The 19905-nt window shown below is 34.4% G+C and overlaps 1 protein-coding gene across 1 annotated transcript in view; it reads left to right on the top strand.

Moving 5' to 3' along the window:
- Positions 1-3265: 3265 nt before the first annotated feature.
- Positions 3266-19905, top strand: part of LOC133172279 (fibrillin-2-like) — a 54400-nt gene continuing 37760 nt past the window's right edge. Inside the window, exons 1-9 of the mRNA XM_061307138.1 lie at positions 3266-3456; positions 6639-6721; positions 6923-7018; positions 9495-9590; positions 11928-12125; positions 12670-12795; positions 14285-14410; positions 18443-18595; positions 19040-19204. Of these exons, the coding sequence (XP_061163122.1) occupies positions 3266-3456; positions 6639-6721; positions 6923-7018; positions 9495-9590; positions 11928-12125; positions 12670-12795; positions 14285-14410; positions 18443-18595; positions 19040-19204 (1234 nt within the window). The remainder of the gene's footprint in view (positions 3457-6638; positions 6722-6922; positions 7019-9494; positions 9591-11927; positions 12126-12669; positions 12796-14284; positions 14411-18442; positions 18596-19039; positions 19205-19905) is intronic.

Raw genomic sequence — 19905 nt, 5'->3', positions numbered from 1 at the left:
TTAAAAATAAGGAACAGAAAAAAGGCGTCAAAGATTAAAACCCGTTATCATGAAATAGATTTATGACCTAAGTAAGTCTAAGCTCTATTATCACTTCCTCTTTCCATAGCAAAAAGTAAAAAAAAAAAAAAAAAAAAAAAAAAAAAAAAAGACTATTCGAAACACAGGCACCTGACGCATGGATATTTTCTTTTTCTGTTATATTTTTCATGAAAATTTCTTCTAAATATATAATTATAGTCTGTTGCTATATATCCAGTTATATCGATATTAAACCAGAGCAAAACTTGGGGAGAGTACATTGAAGGTGCTTGGACACAGATTTGAAGTAAATATTTTCTCAAATTTTCCGTATAATTTCATGACTTATATGTTGTTATAGCATTTCACACTAAAATATAATAAAAATCTTATTTCATCTCGAAGTTATTAAAACTTTGAATTTCTGGACCCGTTGGATTGACACATCCTTGCGCTTTCACATATTTTAATTTTATTCTTAATATTTAAGAAAAGTGGCAATTTTGTTGTGTATTAATGAAAATATTAAAACTATAACCCAGAAATGTTCGAAAGCAAAACCCACACACTGTATTGTAAGTCCGTGCTCAGTGGTGTGTGCAGAGTTTAACAATTGAACACACCCGGTGAATCGTAAACATTAACAACAACAGAGCTCGTGCCCAGTTTACAAATACAGTTTACGTTTCACGCGTGTGTTCAATGTGTTAAACTCTGTACACATCACAGAGCACGGACTGACAATACTGATGGGTTGGTTTTGCTTTCGAACATTTCTACTCTGAATTTTCTGGATTATAGATGTAATATTTTTCATTAATACATAACGAAATCGCTTCTTTTCTTAAATATTAATGATAAAGTTAAAATTTGTGTAAGTGCAAAGATGTGTTAATCAAACGCGTCCCGCAATTCGTAGTTCCAATAATTTCCAGATAAAATAGGTTTTTAATTAAATTTTCGTGTGAAATGCTATTGCAATATACAAGTTGTGATATTATACAGAAAATTTGAGAAAATATTATGTTCAAATCTGTGTCTAAGCACCTTTGACAATATATATATATATATATATATGCAAAGGATAAGGATATGCAAAGGATAAGGTTAGTTTTTTTTTTTTTTTTATTTTTTTTTTTTTTTTTTTTATTACTGTACATGTACTTGGTTTTCAGTTTTGAAGATGGTACAGTGTAATCAGAATAGCTCGCCCTTAACATGTACAGTTCTAGAGATACTTTTTTAATTTACCAAATAACTCCAAGATGAACTCCAATTAAACCAACCTACCCCTTTTCATCTATTCATTAATTTGTATGAGATGATCAAATGACATCAAACAAGAATTAAGTCAATTCCATCGGAAATATTCGATACCTCGATCTTTATGCGTAAAGTGAGAAAAAATGAACTGTACAGTTGAAGCACATAAATAGGAAATCTAGATCAAAGTCAACTCCATATTGGTTGTATATAAAACATTATAGATTTTCTGTTATCCACAGAGTTAATACTTAAATAGATCATCCACTCATCCACATCAACGCTAACCGGAACAGTTTAACAAAATATGCGGAGACACATGATCAGATGTCGCCTCTTACAGTAATCCGACCAAGGATCAAAAGGTCATAAGCCTACCTTGATTAAAAGTTTATGAATTTACTTAATATCAAGGTCCCCGTCTTATATAATCCAAACGAAATCAGAAAACATTGTCACATGTAGTGTTTTCTTGACTCGAGTTCGCTAAATTAATATAACATAACTAATCACAAGAATCCTTTAGCCAGATGTGTATTTATACATTTAAATACTGGCGATTTCATCATATTGTGTTTTAAACTTTTAATTCATCGAACTCGAGTCAAAGTCTCGGAAAACACTGTGTGATACTTCTGGTTTCGTTTAGTTTTGTATTAAAAATATATTGAACATGGCCGTAGGAACCAGGGGGGGGGGGCGTTCCCCCTCCCCTCCCAATAATTTTGCCGATATATAGATTTCTATAGAAAACATAGCTGCTATATGCTTGTGCCCCCTCAAAAAAATGTCTGATGACCTTTTCTTTTGCTTGTTAGGGAATTTTGGGTATTTGATAGTGCCCCCAACTAAAAATGTATGGCTGTGCCCCACCCCTCCCCAAACTGAAATTGCTTCCTACGAGCCAGTTGAATATTTTAGAGAATAAGTTGCAAGAGGAAGCTTTCTCTCCACCCTAAATCTCTCTCTCTCTCTCTCGGGACTAGGAATTCAAACAGAAACTTCTCTGGATCAGCTTTACCATCTTTGTTGTCCTGAAAATCTGGTCTACTACCTATAATGTATACATACAACGTACTCACTTATATACATTACATACTAAAATGTACAGAACATATCCATGCTGATCATTTTGGCTCATTTAAAATGCAGTGTAATGCGATATCGATATATACTCACACTTTTTCTAGACCTTTGCTGATAAGCGAGCCAATTTTTTTTTATCTTCAGCCGTGTAAATTTTTAAAATCTAAACATTTATTCGCCAAACGGTAAACATATGCAGCATGGTTGCTGCTAAGGTGACACGCAGAAAGTAGTTTGAAATGCAGAGGCTCTAAGCCTATACAATCAAAGTTCCCGTAGGAGATAAGTATGAATTAGAGAAATGATACAAATTAGAGGTTAGATATATTAATCCGCTGGCACTCGAGGAAAGTTAAGAGCTCTTGACATTGTGGACCCGACATTCCTGCGTCGAGCAGGGGCTTTGCTACCTAAATGTTTTAAATAACAGGTGGTCGACAACGTTCAACAGGGTGAAGCAACACGGTATCATTAACAAGAGGTTACAGTGAACACGCCTGCATCTTATTGTGGATTACGGTGACTGCTCCACATGGGTTTTCGGTAGTCGTTAAATATAGCAATAGATGTAGCACTAGATGCAAAACAAAGTCGCAAATGTTTCATTCATGAGGAGATTGATAGACGGGTTAAGAATTTACGTTTTGGAATTTTTGGGAAAGTGAAGCATGGGATTTAAGTGTTTTATATACCGAGATAAAACTGACTGACATTTTTTTAGCTGACTGGTTGGAACCTTACTGGGACTTTCAACCAAATTCTGGCCTTGTCACGATTTCATAGAAATGTCAAGCTAAAAAGTGGATTTGTATATTGTGTGATCAATTTGCGGAAGAAAAAAAAGCCGAATTCATCCATTTTCTAACATTGTGGTTAAAGTCATTGTAGACCCATAATGAAATTTGTGAGGGAAAAGTTGAATATAATCATCTTCACTGCCGTGATTTTAAGTGTCATTCAAATACATTATGTGAATGGACAAAGCAAAAAAAGACAACAAAACTACTGGTCGTATTACCAAAGAGATGGTTCTAACTCACGTACCAGCAAAGGTTCAACAAGACAGGACGTTAACTTACTGAGAGGGTAAACTAATATTAACGCTTTCATCACACTCCATTTGCAAACTTGCAAAACATAAGACTCTTTCTTCATCAAAAGTCCTTGTGTATTTAGAATACTTTTGTTTACTTTGGTGTCTGTTTTTTTCTCAGAGAATCCATAATACAGTAACGTTATTACATGAGAGGCATAGCTTCTATTTGAGTGTGGATCAAAAGAGAATCTATTTGCGAAAATTATTTGTTTTGTGTAACACATTACAGATGTGCTTTAATGTGGTCAGGGTGAAAAGAATTTCACGAGTCAGCATCTTTAGTAGAATACACATAAAACGTTATAATTAAATAAATATCTAAAAGAATGTCAGAGTTCATACTATCAAATCTATGTACACAACCTCTTAGAATGTTATCAGCTCGTTTGTCTGAAGTTCAAGCTCTCCTGGCGAAATTCAACAGCTACTAAGTTTTTCTTTTGGTCATTTAGGTTAAAACTAGCCGATAAGTGTCTATGTAATTCTAATTTACAATTTTGACACTCGACAGGCAGATTTGATGACACAATTCATATCGTCTGCTGACTTAGGATACATTCTGGCACACGTAGACTTTTCTTCTGAAGAAACTACAAGATGCATTCTTTATGTTTGAATATTTGATAAATTGATCTACAATCTTTAGTAAATGACCAGGCGCAGATCGAAGTTGGGGGGGGGCGCAAAAAGTAGGCAGGGGGTAAAGGGCCGCCTTGAGGCCCCCAATGGGTCCAGGGCGAAGCCCTGGTGGGGACCCAGTGTGCGAAGCCCCAGTAAGCTCCTGGATTCTGGAGATTTTGTTGGGTAAAAATGAGGTCTACCGAGGATACGTTTTTAGCTCACCTGAGCTGAAAGCTCAAGTGAGCTTTTCTGATCACCTGTTGTCCGTCGTCCGTCCGTCCGTCTGTAAACTTTTCACATTTTCAACTTCTTCTCAAGAACCACTAGGCCAATTTTAACCAAACTTGGTACAAAGTATTCTTGGGTGAAGGGGAGTGTAAATTATTAAAATAAAGGACCAAGTCCCCTTACAAGGGGAGATAATCAAGAAAAGACAAAAATAGGGTGGGGTCATTAAAAAATCTTCATCTCAAGAACCATTGGGCCAGAAAAGCGGAAACTTATGTGGAAGCATCCTGGGATAGTGTAGATTGTAAATTGTCAAAATCATGACCCCCGGGGGTAAGGCGGGGCCACAATAGGGAATCAAAGTTTTACATTGATATACATAAGAAAAATCTTTACAAATCTTCTTCTCAAGAACCACTGGGCCAGAAAAGCTGAAACTTATATGGAAGCATCCTGGGGTAGTGTAGATTCTAAATTGTTCAAATCATGACCCCCGGGGGTAGGGCGGGGCCATAATAGGGAATCCAAGTTTTACATTGAAATACATAAGAAAAATCTTTAAAAATCTTCTTCTCAAGAACAACTTGGCCAGAAAAACTGAAACTTATATGGAAGCATCCACAGGTAGTGTAGATTCTAAATTGTTCAAATCATGACCCCCGGGGGTAGGGCGGAGCCACAATAGGGAATCCAAGTTTTACATTGAAATATATAGGAAAAATCTTTTAAAATCTTCTTCTCAGGAACCACTGGGCCAGAAAAGCTGAAACTTAAGTGGAAGCATCCATTGTTCAAATCATGACCCCCGGGGGTAGGGCGGGACACAATAGGGAATCCAAGTTTTACATTGAAATATATAAGAAAAATCTTTAAAAATCTTCTTTTCAAGAACCACTGGACCAATAAAGCTGAAACTTATTTGGAAGCATCCTGAGGTAGTGTAGATTCTAAATTGTTCAAATCATGACCCCTGGGGGTAAGGCGGGGCCACAATAGGTATATTAAAAGGGGGAAATCTGGTAAAGAACAGCATGGCCAAAGTTACTCAGGTGAGCGATGTGGCCCATGGGCCTCTTGTTTCATTTTCTCGACGAAACTGTGATTCACGCTAACTTTGACAATTTTAGGGGGGGGTTGGGGTTGGCGCCGGGTGCCCCCCTCCCTTAAATCCGCCACTGAATTGACCTCTAGTAAAACCAGCTTTTAGTTAATAATTAATATTATACACGTAATAGCACTGCAATATATTATATTGGTTGGGGTTTCCCTTCATTTTGGATACAGTGAGATTCGTTGCTGAAAACTTAAAATTTTACCTTATTATGCAGAATAAAACATGTTTTGTGTGATAAACAGTAAAATCTTACAGCGAGTCCTTCTGGGGTATAACTGCGTCTGGTCAATGTAAATGTTAGGAAGCACAAGGTTTGACACTAATTTGTTTAGATACTGTGTTATACAAACTAAAAGTTGAGATTTTTTTCGGGGGGCATGCCTAAACCGCCAATACCTGTTTTTACAAACTGGTAGAAAATGCGATAGTAATCCTCACAGAATCTATGTTGTAATTTACTTATATAGATTTTTAAGAGGATCTTTTTCCATCATTTAAACAAGTGCCCAAAACTTGATCATTCATTATATCTTATTGAAAAAATTCAAAGTCCCGTTTTGTCTATCTTAAAAAAATGTATTTCTAAAGAAAAAATCAATTGTATTTGAGAACTACGAACGCCTTTTCACATGTTTTACCCCCCCCCCCCCCCCCAGTTTGATTCTAATAGGCTTTTGCAGAGGACATATTGAATTTGTTTTACCAGGAATATATTCTCGTCAAATGGCCTCATTGCATTAAAAAGCATGCAGTGCTACTGGCCTCGATCACTTTTGATTCATAATTCGAAAGTAGATGCATACTAGAATATGCAGTAGTTTTCCCACAAAGGACTTAATTTTTCAAAGGATTAAAATTATTAATCAAGCTATATTAACATGTTATTCTAGTAAATTTATAAATATGTTGAAAGTAGGGTTGAACCATCTAATGAACCACACTGATTTAATGAGCCATTTGCGGTTCAAGAGTTTGCACTTAGGCATGCATTGGGTTAATCTTTGATAAAAGTGAAGCATATCAGTGACTATAAGGACAGGATCAATAATGTTGACATTTGATTTTCTGGGGGAAAAAACAACAAACAAACAAAACAACAACGACAAAAAAGTACCTTGAAATCTCTCTATTTTCTTTCTCATTGACATAATTTTTGATATGGCTGCTACTTATAATTTTTATTTTGATAAAACTCAGTTTTCTTTTCAGACCAAATACCTGCGGTTCAGCTTCCAGAAGGTATTGTTGCCAGGGGTGGACTCGACAGCCGGGACAGTACAGATGTATCATACGTAAGCATGTATACGGCTCAGATCTCTGTATGATGTCTAAAATTTGTCAGACTATTTATCTACAGATGTGAATAAACGAAGTCTCCAGATAAATCTCAGTGGTTCTTATGTTAACTTATGTAAACTAGAAGTAAAGATTTATTTGTATTGATTTTTCTGTAACTGTTTATATACTTAATACAGAAATCTTTACTTCTTTAGCTATCTGCCAGCTTGGATGTGGTGGGGGAACATGTATCCGTCCTAATCTGTGTTTGTGTTCAAATGGACAGCCCTCCACCTCTTGTCAAAATGCAGGTAAATACGTGTAGTTATATGGTCGAAGAACGCGTGCATAACCTGATAACAGATGCAGGAGCCTCTGCCACCCCCATTTTTGTGAAATTGGGAAAATTTGGGGGAATTTTCAATCCAAGACTGACTGCCTCCCTCCACTTTTTGTTGCAGTATTTTTTTTTTTTGCCTATTTTTTCTGTAGAAATCTAGAGAATCTGCCCCCCCCCCCTCGATTAACGATTTGAGTATTGTGAAACTGAAATGCCTATTTACTTTGAAAAACGATGTTTCCTGCATAATATAGTCATTTATTTTCCAAGCATGTATGACATACTGGCATCTACATGTGTAGGGCTACTCGGTGCATTATGAAAATGACATTTTTCTCGATATGGGCTTGTCCCAGGACACAGTTAGATTATTTTACCTAGATTTCATGTCCTTGACTTGTCATGCACTTATTTTGCATTATTAAAATCGCTAACAATTCAATTTAATTCAATATGTTGAAGGTGATTTTTGAAAACTAAACGACTTATGAATTGTACGACTTAACCAAAATCAGGAAAAAGTCGTCTGGATGCTTTGAATTGAATGTAACAGCCGAAGCAGACTATGTATGCTATTGGGTTATTTTAAAAGTTTTTGATATTGTAAAACAAGTATTTCATGAAATGGAAAGAATATAATTTCATATGAATATCTTGGCACTTGTAATATGCATGAACTGCTGTAACGAAGCCGTGATACGAGTGCTTGAATTTATGGCGCGAAAAGAGGGGGATGGGGGTGTAAACAGATTTCAATGATAGAATATGGCACACAAGTAGACTACACTTAGATAGGTAATTCTGTGTATCGATTTTTAATTTCAATGAACAGTTGCCATGGTTGCTAAAAATAGAAATTTCTTTGAAATTCTTTCAAAACGCTACTCGATCCTGATACAGTTTTAGTCTGATTTCAGTATAACTTGGCACACAACGGACTACACTAAGATACATAATTCTTTGTTTATCATTTTTTTGAGTTTTTGTCAATTAACAGTGTTGCCATGGTCACTAAAAATAAAAATTTCCGTGAATTTCTTTCAAAATGCTACTCCTCCTACAGTTTTAGTCTGATTTCAGTGTAACTTGGCACATACATGCCAACTTTTGAAATTTCCTTGGGGGAGATAGTGCATAACGACATTTTTTAAAGTTCTAAATTCGCGGCATTTTGTCGTGAAAATAAGTATTTGTTGGTTTTTTTTAAATATCAGTCTAATACCTTTTATCATATATTATTACTACTTTATAGTGTTTTCTTCTCTATCAACTTCAACAAAAACACAATATTATTTGAAATTTAAAAAGGAAAATTTTAATCAAAATTATTTAATATGTTAATATAATGATAAACATTACCCCCCTGCCATATGCAATGTCATACACATACAGATTATTACATGGATAAGGATGTTAAACTTAATTACAAATAAGCTAAAGCAAGTTAAATTACTAAAAGAGTTCGTGCAATTACTGCTTTTGTCTGTTGGTAAATTACATATTTTATAAAGCTACGAAGTCTCAGACAAATAATTTGTAATTTTTTTAAATTAAAGGGAATACTAAGAAGAAGTCACTTTAAATGTTTTCATACAAAGTCTGTAAAAGGCTTGGTACGTCTTCTCCTTCCTAACTTTTTTGAACCACTCCTGGAATTCTGCCAAAAAAAAAAGTAACGGTTTGTACTTGCAGACCATAGTGCCTATGTTGCAGACGCATCTTTTCAAGTTGGATTTTGGCAGTGTCTTTTCCATGATCAATGACGTAGTTCGTAATTATAGTGAGAAATGCCGTATTTCCTAAACTTGAAAACCTTTTATTAACAGCTTATATGTATATTGTCAAATTTTGCGGTAAAGTGTGAACTCGTCACAAGTTTGTATCCTGTTGTGTGTATTTCTAAAATTTTCACATCTGCCATGATTGTCTAGGTAAATATACACTGTTAATGAGAATTGGGGGCAATTAAAACCACAGTAATGACTGGTAGCACAGTTGACACCTTGTTGATAACCTGTTATCAGCGGCAATAAACAGATATCTACCGATAAACATTCGAACCGCCATCTTTATTCACACGGAAATGTGGTATTATGCAAAGCAGATTGGTAAAAAATCCGGAATTCCTAAAAATCGGTAGAAATGGGATTAAAAAAATATATCGGTAGACAAGCGGTAGGTAGGGTTAAAAATCGGTAGACTCCCGAAAAAATTGGGAAAGTTGGCATGTATGTTGGCACAAGAAGATTAAAAATGTCTAAATCTTGTCTAAATATTGTTATAAAATTCCAAATTTTAGCCCTTAATTAGCCCTAAAAATTCTTAATTTTGTCCATATATTTGCCCCAATTTTTTGTCAAAGAGTGCTAATCAGCCTAGATTTATTCAAAGGTGAAGGATACGCTACTTATGAAAACAAATCTACAAGTTTATTGTCTTTTTTGTAGTTGTGTGTAACCCTCAGTGTCAAAATGGAGGAAGATGCATTGGAAACAATAGATGTGCATGCTCGTATGGATTCTCAGGGAAACGATGTGAAAATGGTAATTAAACTGTACCTGGCCATTAAAGGGTGCTGAAATCTAGATCGGAAGATTTGTATTCAATGCTGACTTTAATACTGTGTTAATAGGTCATTATATTTTCAGATTACTGCAGTATTGGAATTCTCTGCATTTTTAGAAAGCTTTTTATGTTTAGCTTTTGAAGTAAATTGTTTTACTTTATTGCATTTAAATATCAAATCACAAGACCACATAAACATAAGGTGACCCATTAGTTTGCCTTTTTTGCATATTTGGTATCAAAAGACAAAATTGAAAGACATTTATGGGGGATTTGTCATCATTTACTAGGTATTTCTGCAAAGTTGAATAGAATTTAGTGTTTTTAGACATCTTAAACATTTTTGTTTTCTCAAAATGATCACCAAGAAAACAAGTTTTCTCTCTGCCTGTATGTATATGAGAACTTCATCTTCAATGGAACATGATCTGTTCTGTTTTCATAAATTTGTAATGCTTTAATCAGCAAAAAAATTATTTGTGACAATGCATTTATTCAAGGGAGACATTTAGCAAGGTTCAATGCAATGATGCTCATGTACATATATGTTTGTTGTAAAAAATTAGATATATATTCAGGGAAAATATGTATGTTATTCTTATTTACAATATTGATATGTTAGCACAATATATTATCATATTCTTTTATTAAGTATGCATAGTTGAACTTGAGGCGTTTAAGCAATTTCACAGGGTTGAGGATAACCACTCGCCCACTCGCAAATACAAGTAAAATTTTGCCGTGGGCGATTAGATATTAAAAATCTGGTCACCCATATGGCGAACGATTTTTTTTTCCGGAACATAAACACATTTCAGAATTACATACTTTGTACTTTCAGTTTTAAGAAAATGCTCTACTAACCTAGACTATATTTGTGCTGCATGCAAGCATATTAGTCAAACATGTACGTGACTTTGATCAAACATGGCGATTTATCGAAGTGGTTAAATTTGCAATCTCCCTTAAATTTGATAATATGAGGCAAACGTTTGAGATTGTTCTTATAGAACAATTGTAACAATCGGCTATGGTTGTCAGATACGGTACTCAATCTGGACAATCAGATACACAATCCGGGGTCGTTATTTATGGATAGAATTTGAATTATCGTGTCAAATGCACACAAAAAAAGATCGGAATCAAACTTCATCACGGGTTGTATGCAATTTATTATTTAATATGCCCCCTTGATAAACCATAGATGCTTCATTTGTATGATTAAACACTACAAAATGTAATGAATATATTCTCGGATTTCAGTTTTAGAAAAGACTGCGAACATATTGATACCAGGAATTTAAAAAAACTAGGTTAAAAAAATTAGGATTTTGTTATTTTTACTAAAAATATAATGTCACATTAAATGTGGGCCCGTGGAACACATTGTGGGCCCTTAAAATTTGTAAAGTTAGGAGCCCAGATGGCCCCTAAGGTTTCAAAAGTTAACCACAACCCTGATTATCATATGTGTCAGTATTTGAAATCAAAGCCTTTAGGCAATATATGTCAGGTTTGAAAGTAGATTAAACCTTGCATTATTTTGGATGCTCTGTAATAACACATCTGTAGATTATTTTAAGATGTATGTGTTTACCCATTCACAATAGAAGTGCTTATTTTAAGGGTGCTTCCTGTGACATTTGATATTAAGTCATACCTGCCAGTCCTTAGTTTACTATTCAGCTGTCAGAGTCTGACGATGCAGAAAGATGTGTTTATTCTAGGGAGCATTTTACATTGATAAATCAAAACATTCACTGAATGCTAAAACATTTTGAAAAAAAAAAAAATCAGTAATCAAAGCTGAATCTTTTTTTTTTTGAGAAGAATAAGAATATATAATGACCAGGGATGCAAGTAGAGTATCTGCATATGTCAAAAGGGATCAAGACCTATGTTAAAAAAGGCACAAAAGGATTGTATTAATGTAAACAGGATTAAATTTAATGCCCATATGTCTCTCCGTTTAACCCTGTAAGGCTGATATTTTTCATGTCAAAATTCCATTATGCATAGTTCACAGCAAAATAAATATATACTTTTCTGTAACATCAAAATTATACTTTAAAAGTGGATATTAAAGTGTGTTGTAAATGTAAATTACAACTTGTAGCAGTAAAACTGTATGCATGGGGGTTATTTCAGAAATACTAATACAATATAGCACAAGTTAAAATTGAATGAGAAATATAGAGAAGATTTCTGTTCACTTATTTAGTGTCATGTGTAAATTTCTACGTTTATAGTAACTTGTAACATCTACAGAAGCTGAATTCATTACACCCTAACTGTCTTTTTCCCTTCTTGTTTAGATTATCGAATAGGACCATGTTTTACCCAACTTTCAAACAACATGTGCAGGGGTCAACTGACAGGGCTGGTGTGTACCAAGAACCTGTGCTGTGCCACAGTAGGAAAAGCTTGGGGCAATCCCTGTGAGCAATGCCCCATTCGACCATTCCCTTGTCGCCGTGGTTACATTCCAAACTTACAAACAAACACATGTCAAGGTAAAGTGTATATGCCTCTTCAATTCCTTTTCTTAGGCTCTACAGGTCAAAAGCAAGCAGAACTTTTGTATTGCTTCAAGTGTTTGGCTTGTTTTTGTTTTAACAAAAATCTGCACATGATTTTTAATTTGTGTGAGTTGTGAACCTTAAATTAATTAAACAAGATGTTTTCGATAGACATTTGACCTTGAAGCTCATAAATGATCCTCATGACTTTTGCTGTAAATAACCTTTTCTGATTATCATCTTCTGATTTCACATATTGGTAAATCAAGATACAATGATTAAGATAATTGTCACAAGAGTTGATATTGACCTCTTGGTCTTGAAATTGGGAAATCTATAACATATTTAACTTACCTGTTGATAATGATATCAATCCTTAACTTAGCACATAGGTAAATCCAAATGAGATGTTTCAATTCCATTCTGCATTTTTGTGAAGTAAAAAGGTCAAACATTGTTTAATTACATTATATCAATGCATAGATTATTTCTGTCACAGTATTTTCTGTGTTAAACATGTAGTATAAATCTGTTGTAGATGTAAATGAGTGTGTAGCAATACCTGGGGTGTGTGGAGGTGGGACATGTGTGAACTCTGTGGGTTCCTATAGGTGTGAGTGTAAGAAAGGACAGAGACAGAATCCTATCACTCAGGACTGTGAAGGTAAATTACAAGATAAATATCTCTCAGATCCTAAACTGCTGGACATAGGAAGCAAGCCAGACTTGAAAACAAAAATAAGTTGGGGCATGTTCAAAATCATAGTTTTAACAGATTTTAAATTAGAAAGTAATGCACACAAACATTTTAAAATAAAATTTGTCTAATCCGGCCAACCACAGGTTCCAAAGAAATTGGACGGATTAGACAACATTCTGGATTAGACAACATTTTAAACAATTGAAATTATTGAAAGGGACTTGAAGTTTTAATCGTATGCAGGCAAGTTTTCGGAATACACAATATATGGATTAGACAAGTTTCACTGTATATTGCAGAACTGATTACAAACTTTATGATATTTTATTGTTACTGATCTCATATAAAAAACTCAATAAAATTCTGGAAATTTTTCAAATGTCATTTCAAAATCTAGAATACTGTAATCACTTAATTTTTGCAGCACCTTATTTTTGCAACATTGTTATTTGGTATTTAAAAGCCAGACAAAGTATTCATGATTTTCGGTCATTTCTCTATATATGCTTGAGTAATGCTAATGTATGGGAGGATGAAATTTTTGTGAGCAGACGGTCTCACATAAATACGCAAAAATAAATTTTTCGTGAATAAAAAGTGATTTACAGTAGATAGTTTTTTCATATGTCGTATTTTCCCTTTGGAGGAGGGAGTTATTCCCCTTGGCCATCTTGGAGGTCAGTGGTAAATTTTCCTCTGAGCAACCAATTTTAAACATGTATGGCACATACATGTATATATGGGGAAAAATCTTTACAATATTTGAAATTATGAATGAAAGGTGGCTTTACCAAACATATATTCGTCAGAAAAACAATGTTATCTACACCTCAGTGCCCAGTATAACAAGAATAATGTAGGAATCTGTGCATGTTGACATCCAATATTGGAAATAACTTATTATAACTGTGTCTATCAAAAACTATCCATATAGTATAAACACTTTCAGAATTGACAATTCCTAGAAAGGTCCTTTGGTGCTCATTGGGACAGATATGGTAAGGAAGGCTAGGTCATGAGACATGAAAAATTTTGAATCTCTGTTAGTTTTTAAGCAATACAATATGTATTTTTTTTTGCAAAGTATTAGATACAATGGACTTCATATTTATGTAGGTTAGAATTATTTCCTTCAGCTGGGATTAAATGTATATACATTTGCTTATATTTCCACTAGAATTCACCTTCATCTGTATGAACTTTGCCCAGCCCCCAACCTTGTAGCACCTCCTTACAAATAAAGGTTACATGGGGAATATATCATTTATCTGATCAATCTGAGTAAGATTTAGTACTGGTGAAAACTCATCACTCATTCTTGACTCAATGATTGGTTATCGACCCAAAGGTTTCAATGCTTTGATCCAAGGTCATTTAAACAATTTTTAAAAAAATGTAGGCTAAAATATGACATAATGGGAAAGACTAAATAATTTATTTGATTTTCTTGTAGACATTGATGAGTGTGCTGAGAGAAGAGATATATGTAGAAATGGGAAGTGTACAAATACCCAGGGGAGCTACTTCTGCACCTGTAATGAGGGATTTGAACTTTCCCCAGATAAATCTACATGCATAGGTATGTATAGAAGTACCAATTTGTAGACGTCGCAGACTTCTGACATATGATACAGGAGATGAAATAAAGCGTAAGTTTGTAGGAAATGATAAACCAAGTAAAAGTAGAAGACAGCATTGTAAGTGGCCTGTTTCTGAGGATGATAGGGCTCTATCTTAGGAATTAATTTCTTGCAATAAGTTTAATGAATTCATTTTCATATTTTTATTTACAGTTAAACTTCGTTATCTCGAAGTTGACGGGACTGTTGATGAACTTCGAGATATCCGGGGGTTCGACATATCAAGGATTATAATTCTAATGAACTTCAAAAAACTTCGCGCAGTGAACATGCACTTAATAAAATTCCTTCTTGTTTGAAATTCTGTATACGATTTCTTAAATATACATGGACATGTATTTAGCATTTAAAAGATTTTTACATCCTCTTTATAATTCGCAAAATAAAAACTTTGTATAGTATGCACAGAAGTATAATCCTTCTACCAACACGGCAAGTCTACTCAACCGCTAGGATCGTTTCCCATGTATACATAACCGGTTATTGTCTATGCATTGTAAATTTAAAACCGGTCGCTGTCAGAAAAACGGAAACGAAATATACATTTTTTTTTATTGGAAAAACATGTTCATACATGTATAATCCGTTAAAAGAAAATATTTTACCATAATAAAATCAAATGCAAAAGAAGAAACACGCACTTTTGTCTAACTACAGAACGACACTGAACCACAGGGCACTATAGCACTTGTCAAGTTTTCACTGCGACACACGCTCACATGATGGTGTGTACTGACGATTGTAAATTCTGCGCGCTCATATAGGAAAAATAAATTCTAATTGCATTAAATTACAGAATTTTGTTTCACTTTAATCTTTATAATTTTCGCTTTGATATGCATAAACTATGCAAGCGCGCATATTACACAGAGCATTAAATAGCGATTACCAAGATAAACGTACCCCAGCCACAAAACAATTTATAACGTGTCATCCACGCGTATGCATAAGACTTATACACACAACCTTTAGCTTGCATAATTAAAATCAAGGTAAGCCATACATACACCTCGTATAATTATCGCGCTATTGTCTGTTGATCACAGGAACACAGGTAACCCATGCGTGACAGACAGGTGGATGTTATCAATAGAGCGTTCAGTTTACCTAACGGACTTGATCATCAGAGCGGAAAATTATCCTGACTTCGAGATAATGCATATGATTTTAATGAATGGGTACACAATTTTACTTTGAGATAAGCGGGGTATTCGACATTACCGTGTTTGACATAGAGGGGTTTATTTTAATCATTTATAAAGCAAATTTCGTCGGGACCGCAGTCTTACTTCGACATATCCGGGGTATTCGAGATATCCGTGTTCGAGATTTCGAAGTTTAGCTGTATTTATTTATTATTTTTTTTTGGCATTCCACAATTTAATTATCCACAGTTTGTTAAAAGTTCAAAGGATTTGACTGTAATAAAGTTCTGTGCTAGTCATATTATGTATGATGGTGAAATGTCCACCAATGGCAGGGGTGTGCAATTACCATCGCCCGACGCCCGGGGCTACCAAGTTTAGAGGTCGGGCTATCATAAATCTATACTGTTTTAGCCCGTCGGGCTGGTAAATGTAAAACATTTACTTCGACTGAATTGATGTACGGATTAACTTTGTTGTTAAATCATATTAATCTTTGATTCGTTTTGAACTATATGTATTGTGTGTTGTTATCGCAAGTCATTTCAATGACAATTATAGTGGATAAAAATAGGGAGAAGTACCTGACAATTACAAAGCGCAAACCTTTATTTGTTTTATTTATTTCAACTTAAATTTTTTTTACCTTTTTGTTATACTTATACATGTATTGTTTTCGGTAGTTAATGGGCTAGTGACTGGCAACCTCGGGCTAGTAACTTTGTTACTGCCACTAGCCCGACGGGCTAGTAACTAAATTTTGTAATTGCACACCCCTGAATGGTCCATCTTTCTGTCTGTAAGCAATTTTTAAACTGGTACTTCTCTTGCAGTTTTGGTCTGATTTCATAAGATATTTATGCATTTTTGTTGGTGGGGATGGGGGATGCTTGCATTAATCATTGAACAAGTAGACCACTTCAAAGTTCTATTTATCTACATTTAATCCATATTTAGCTGTGTTGCCTGTAAAGCAGTAGAGCTACAGTCACATCACATACTTCTGGTTTTTTTTGTTGCAAATTTAATTTAAAAAAAATTCAACCAATATTTTCTAGATCAGTAAGAGACATTTTAATTATCTGTTAATAATTAAAGACGTTGAAAAGAAACAGATAGATCTGGGTCTTGTTGAATTTTCAATTTTCTGATCTACATGTACTAATAGTATTAGATGGAATCTTACTGCCTGCTTATCATTTCACTTAAATTCCAGACACATATTTATTTAAAAAAAAGACACACTGCCATCAATCTCTCTAGTTTTGAGGGAGGCTGTGGTAATTGTAGGCTTAGGGTAATTTGTTCTCCATACTATCTGATAGGTATCAAGCTGGGGTTTAATCATCGCTGATGGATTATATTACTCCACAAAAAGAACCCAACTTCTGACACTATGCAATTCTGTGATTCATGCAGAAGCTACTTTATATACATGTTGCTCTTTGAGAGCATTGTGAGAGATCCACTTAACAGTTCTAAAGCATCTCCAAATGAAAACACAGAAGTTTTACACCATAGTGTAAACAGTCATGTTTTGAGCCAGGAGTTCTTTTAAAAATATTACGTAATGCATTAATTACAAGTGATTTTTAGCTGGGAATTCAGGGTATCAGTTTTTCTCAAAATCTCTAATTTAAAGCCTCTCTTGTACATAATTTGAAGTTGATAGGACATTCACTTTGGTAGTAATGTAATAAATAATGTGGTATTTAGTCAAATGATAAGTCAGCATAATTAATGTTTCCTTTTAGTCAAAATATTTTGTTCCTATAGTTTGCATGAATAGTTTTCATGATGTTTAAAGTGTAGATCACAAGGACTTTACCTTGAGTGTTTACCACTAATTCTTGGTCGATGTAAAGTGCAGCTGCACATGCTGAGAGTAAATTCCAGAAAGCTGGTTGTTATCAGCTGATAATGGACAAAGCAATTGAAAAACTTAAAAACATATACATTAATTTGTTCTCCTGCACCCATGTTTTAAATTTACTTTCTGTTTTAAGCTCGCCTTAGCTTAAGTCTGGCTTCTGTTGTCTTGTTTCAGGATTTTCAGCTTTGAATGACTCCTATTGTTTTCAATCATATAAGATATATATGCATTTTTATGGTTGGGGGATTCTTGCATTAATCATGGCCCTGCTGGGGGCCATGATTTGAACAAACTTGATTTTACTATGTCAGAAAACTTTAACATAATTTAAGTTTTATCTCTTTTGGAGTAATGAAATTTTTTAAAACACGCACCCAGTATTGGGCTTTTAATTCTTGATTTTCTCCCCTTTCAAATGTGTGACCCATCAGGCCATCTTTAAAATAATGTTTGCCTTCTCCTGACTCAGAGTAAAAAAAAAATTTGGATCGGTAAGTAGGTGGGAATTTTTTTTTACCTAGAAAAGTTCAACAAACATATTGACAGGGTGAGAAAATTCAGGAATAAAAAGAGAGAAAAAATTCGTTTCCTGGAGGTTAAAAAGTTTTGAGTAAGGGCCATTTTTAGCCAGTCAGTCGGGAGAAGGCATGCAAACAAACAATTTTTTAAAGAGGGCCTTATTTGAACAAACTTGAATTCCTTTACCCAAGGATGCTTTATAACAAGTTTGGTTGAAATTGGTCCAGTGGTTCTAGAGTGGAAGTAGAAAATTCAAAAAGTTATAACAGACAGACAGACTGACCACTGACAAACTTCAATCAGAAAAGCCCACAAGCTTTTTGTTTAGGTGAGGTAAAAATAAAAGAGCAAAATTTTTCATATACATGTATGCCTTTTGCCATTTTCAATTAATAAGGTACATGTTTAAATAATCAAATTTGTACATGTTGTAGGAATACAGAAGAAAAGATGCTTTCTGCAAGCTGTAAACAACAGGTGCTCTCAGCCAATGGTTCCCCTTTTATCTCTGGCTGATTGCTGCTGTGATTCAGGAAAGGGGTGGGGAGATGTCTCTAACTGCCAAATATGTCCAAAACCTGGAGAGGGTAATATTCATTGCTATATAAAGCTGGGTCTATGCAATTAGGATATGAACCATAATGATTATGGTGCTATTTGCTAGCTGTTTTACAATTATATGTATAGTAAAACCTGTCTAATCCAGATATAGTGTGTTCTTGCATATTTCTGTGGACTTTTTGTCCCTTTCAGTAAATTCTATTGTGAAAATTTTTTCTAATTCAGAATGTTGATAAATCTGGCAAGTTTTTATGGAACAAGTGGTGTCCTGATTCAGCAATTTTTAATTGTATTCAATAATTAACAGAATTATTTCAAATTTTATGTGGCATTCTGCCACTTCCCATGAGCTAATATCATGTAACTTTTATGGAATATGCTTTACTTTGTAGCTCTGAATTGATAAAGTGCCAGGTAGCTCAACAAATTTTTACTTTCTGTAAGTGTGTATATTGATTTTCTTTTTAAAGAGGCCCATTCTGCACTTTGTCAGAGAGGGGGAGGTTTAGTTAGAGACAAATGCCGACTATTTCCCAATCTGTGTGTGAACGCTCGCTGTGAGTCCACCCAGTATTCCTACAGGTGTGTTTGTTTCCCAGGTTACAAACCTACAACAGACAAAAACAGGTGCACAGGTAATCATATATAACAAAAACAAAGAATTTAGCTGCTTTTAAATACTTCTCAAGTTATCACCATGCTAGATTTTTTAAAAAAGTGATGTAAAAGGAGCAAATTAATATATGAAATATTTTGAAAAAATTATGTATTAATTAAAGTTATTGACTATATATATGAATATCGAGAAATATACCCGCCTGAGGTCTTTGCATGGTAAAGTGGACCAAGCTTGCGAGGTTCACACCTGCACAAAGCTGGAGGATGGGAACTTCCTGATATTCAGTCAACCTTATTATTGCATATTTTAATAGTACCAATACATTTTTTTGGATTCATTTGAATGGAATCTGTACTTTTCTGGTCACAAACATCCTTACAGAATAGTAACTGCCAGTTCAATGGATAATTGTGAAGTCAAATGCACATGTATGTGATATAAAATGGAGAGATGGGAAAATATATTGTGATGTCACAAACGAGAGTAGTCCCGGGCGGGCATTTACAGTGTGGGACTGTGGGACAATATGGCTCTGTAAATGCCCGGGTACTCTCTATACATTCTATTGAGAAGTATATCAAAATATTTAATAAGTTAACCAACTCCTGATTCAGAGAAGACTTTAATTTAAGAATGTGGAATGGCAACTATTTAATTGAACTTGCCATAGGTTTTGGTCAAAAATGGTCATTATGTGAAACCGTACTTGTCTTTTTT

Source organism: Saccostrea echinata, unplaced genomic scaffold (genome assembly GCF_033153115.1).
Source record: "Saccostrea echinata isolate AGI-Se365-2 ecotype Australia unplaced genomic scaffold, CSIRO_AGI_Sech_v1 ptg000002l, whole genome shotgun sequence".
Lineage (NCBI taxonomy): Eukaryota > Metazoa > Mollusca > Bivalvia > Ostreida > Ostreidae > Saccostrea > Saccostrea echinata.
Note: the sequence above shows the minus strand (reverse complement) of the source record. Positions and strands in the feature narration are given on the sequence as shown.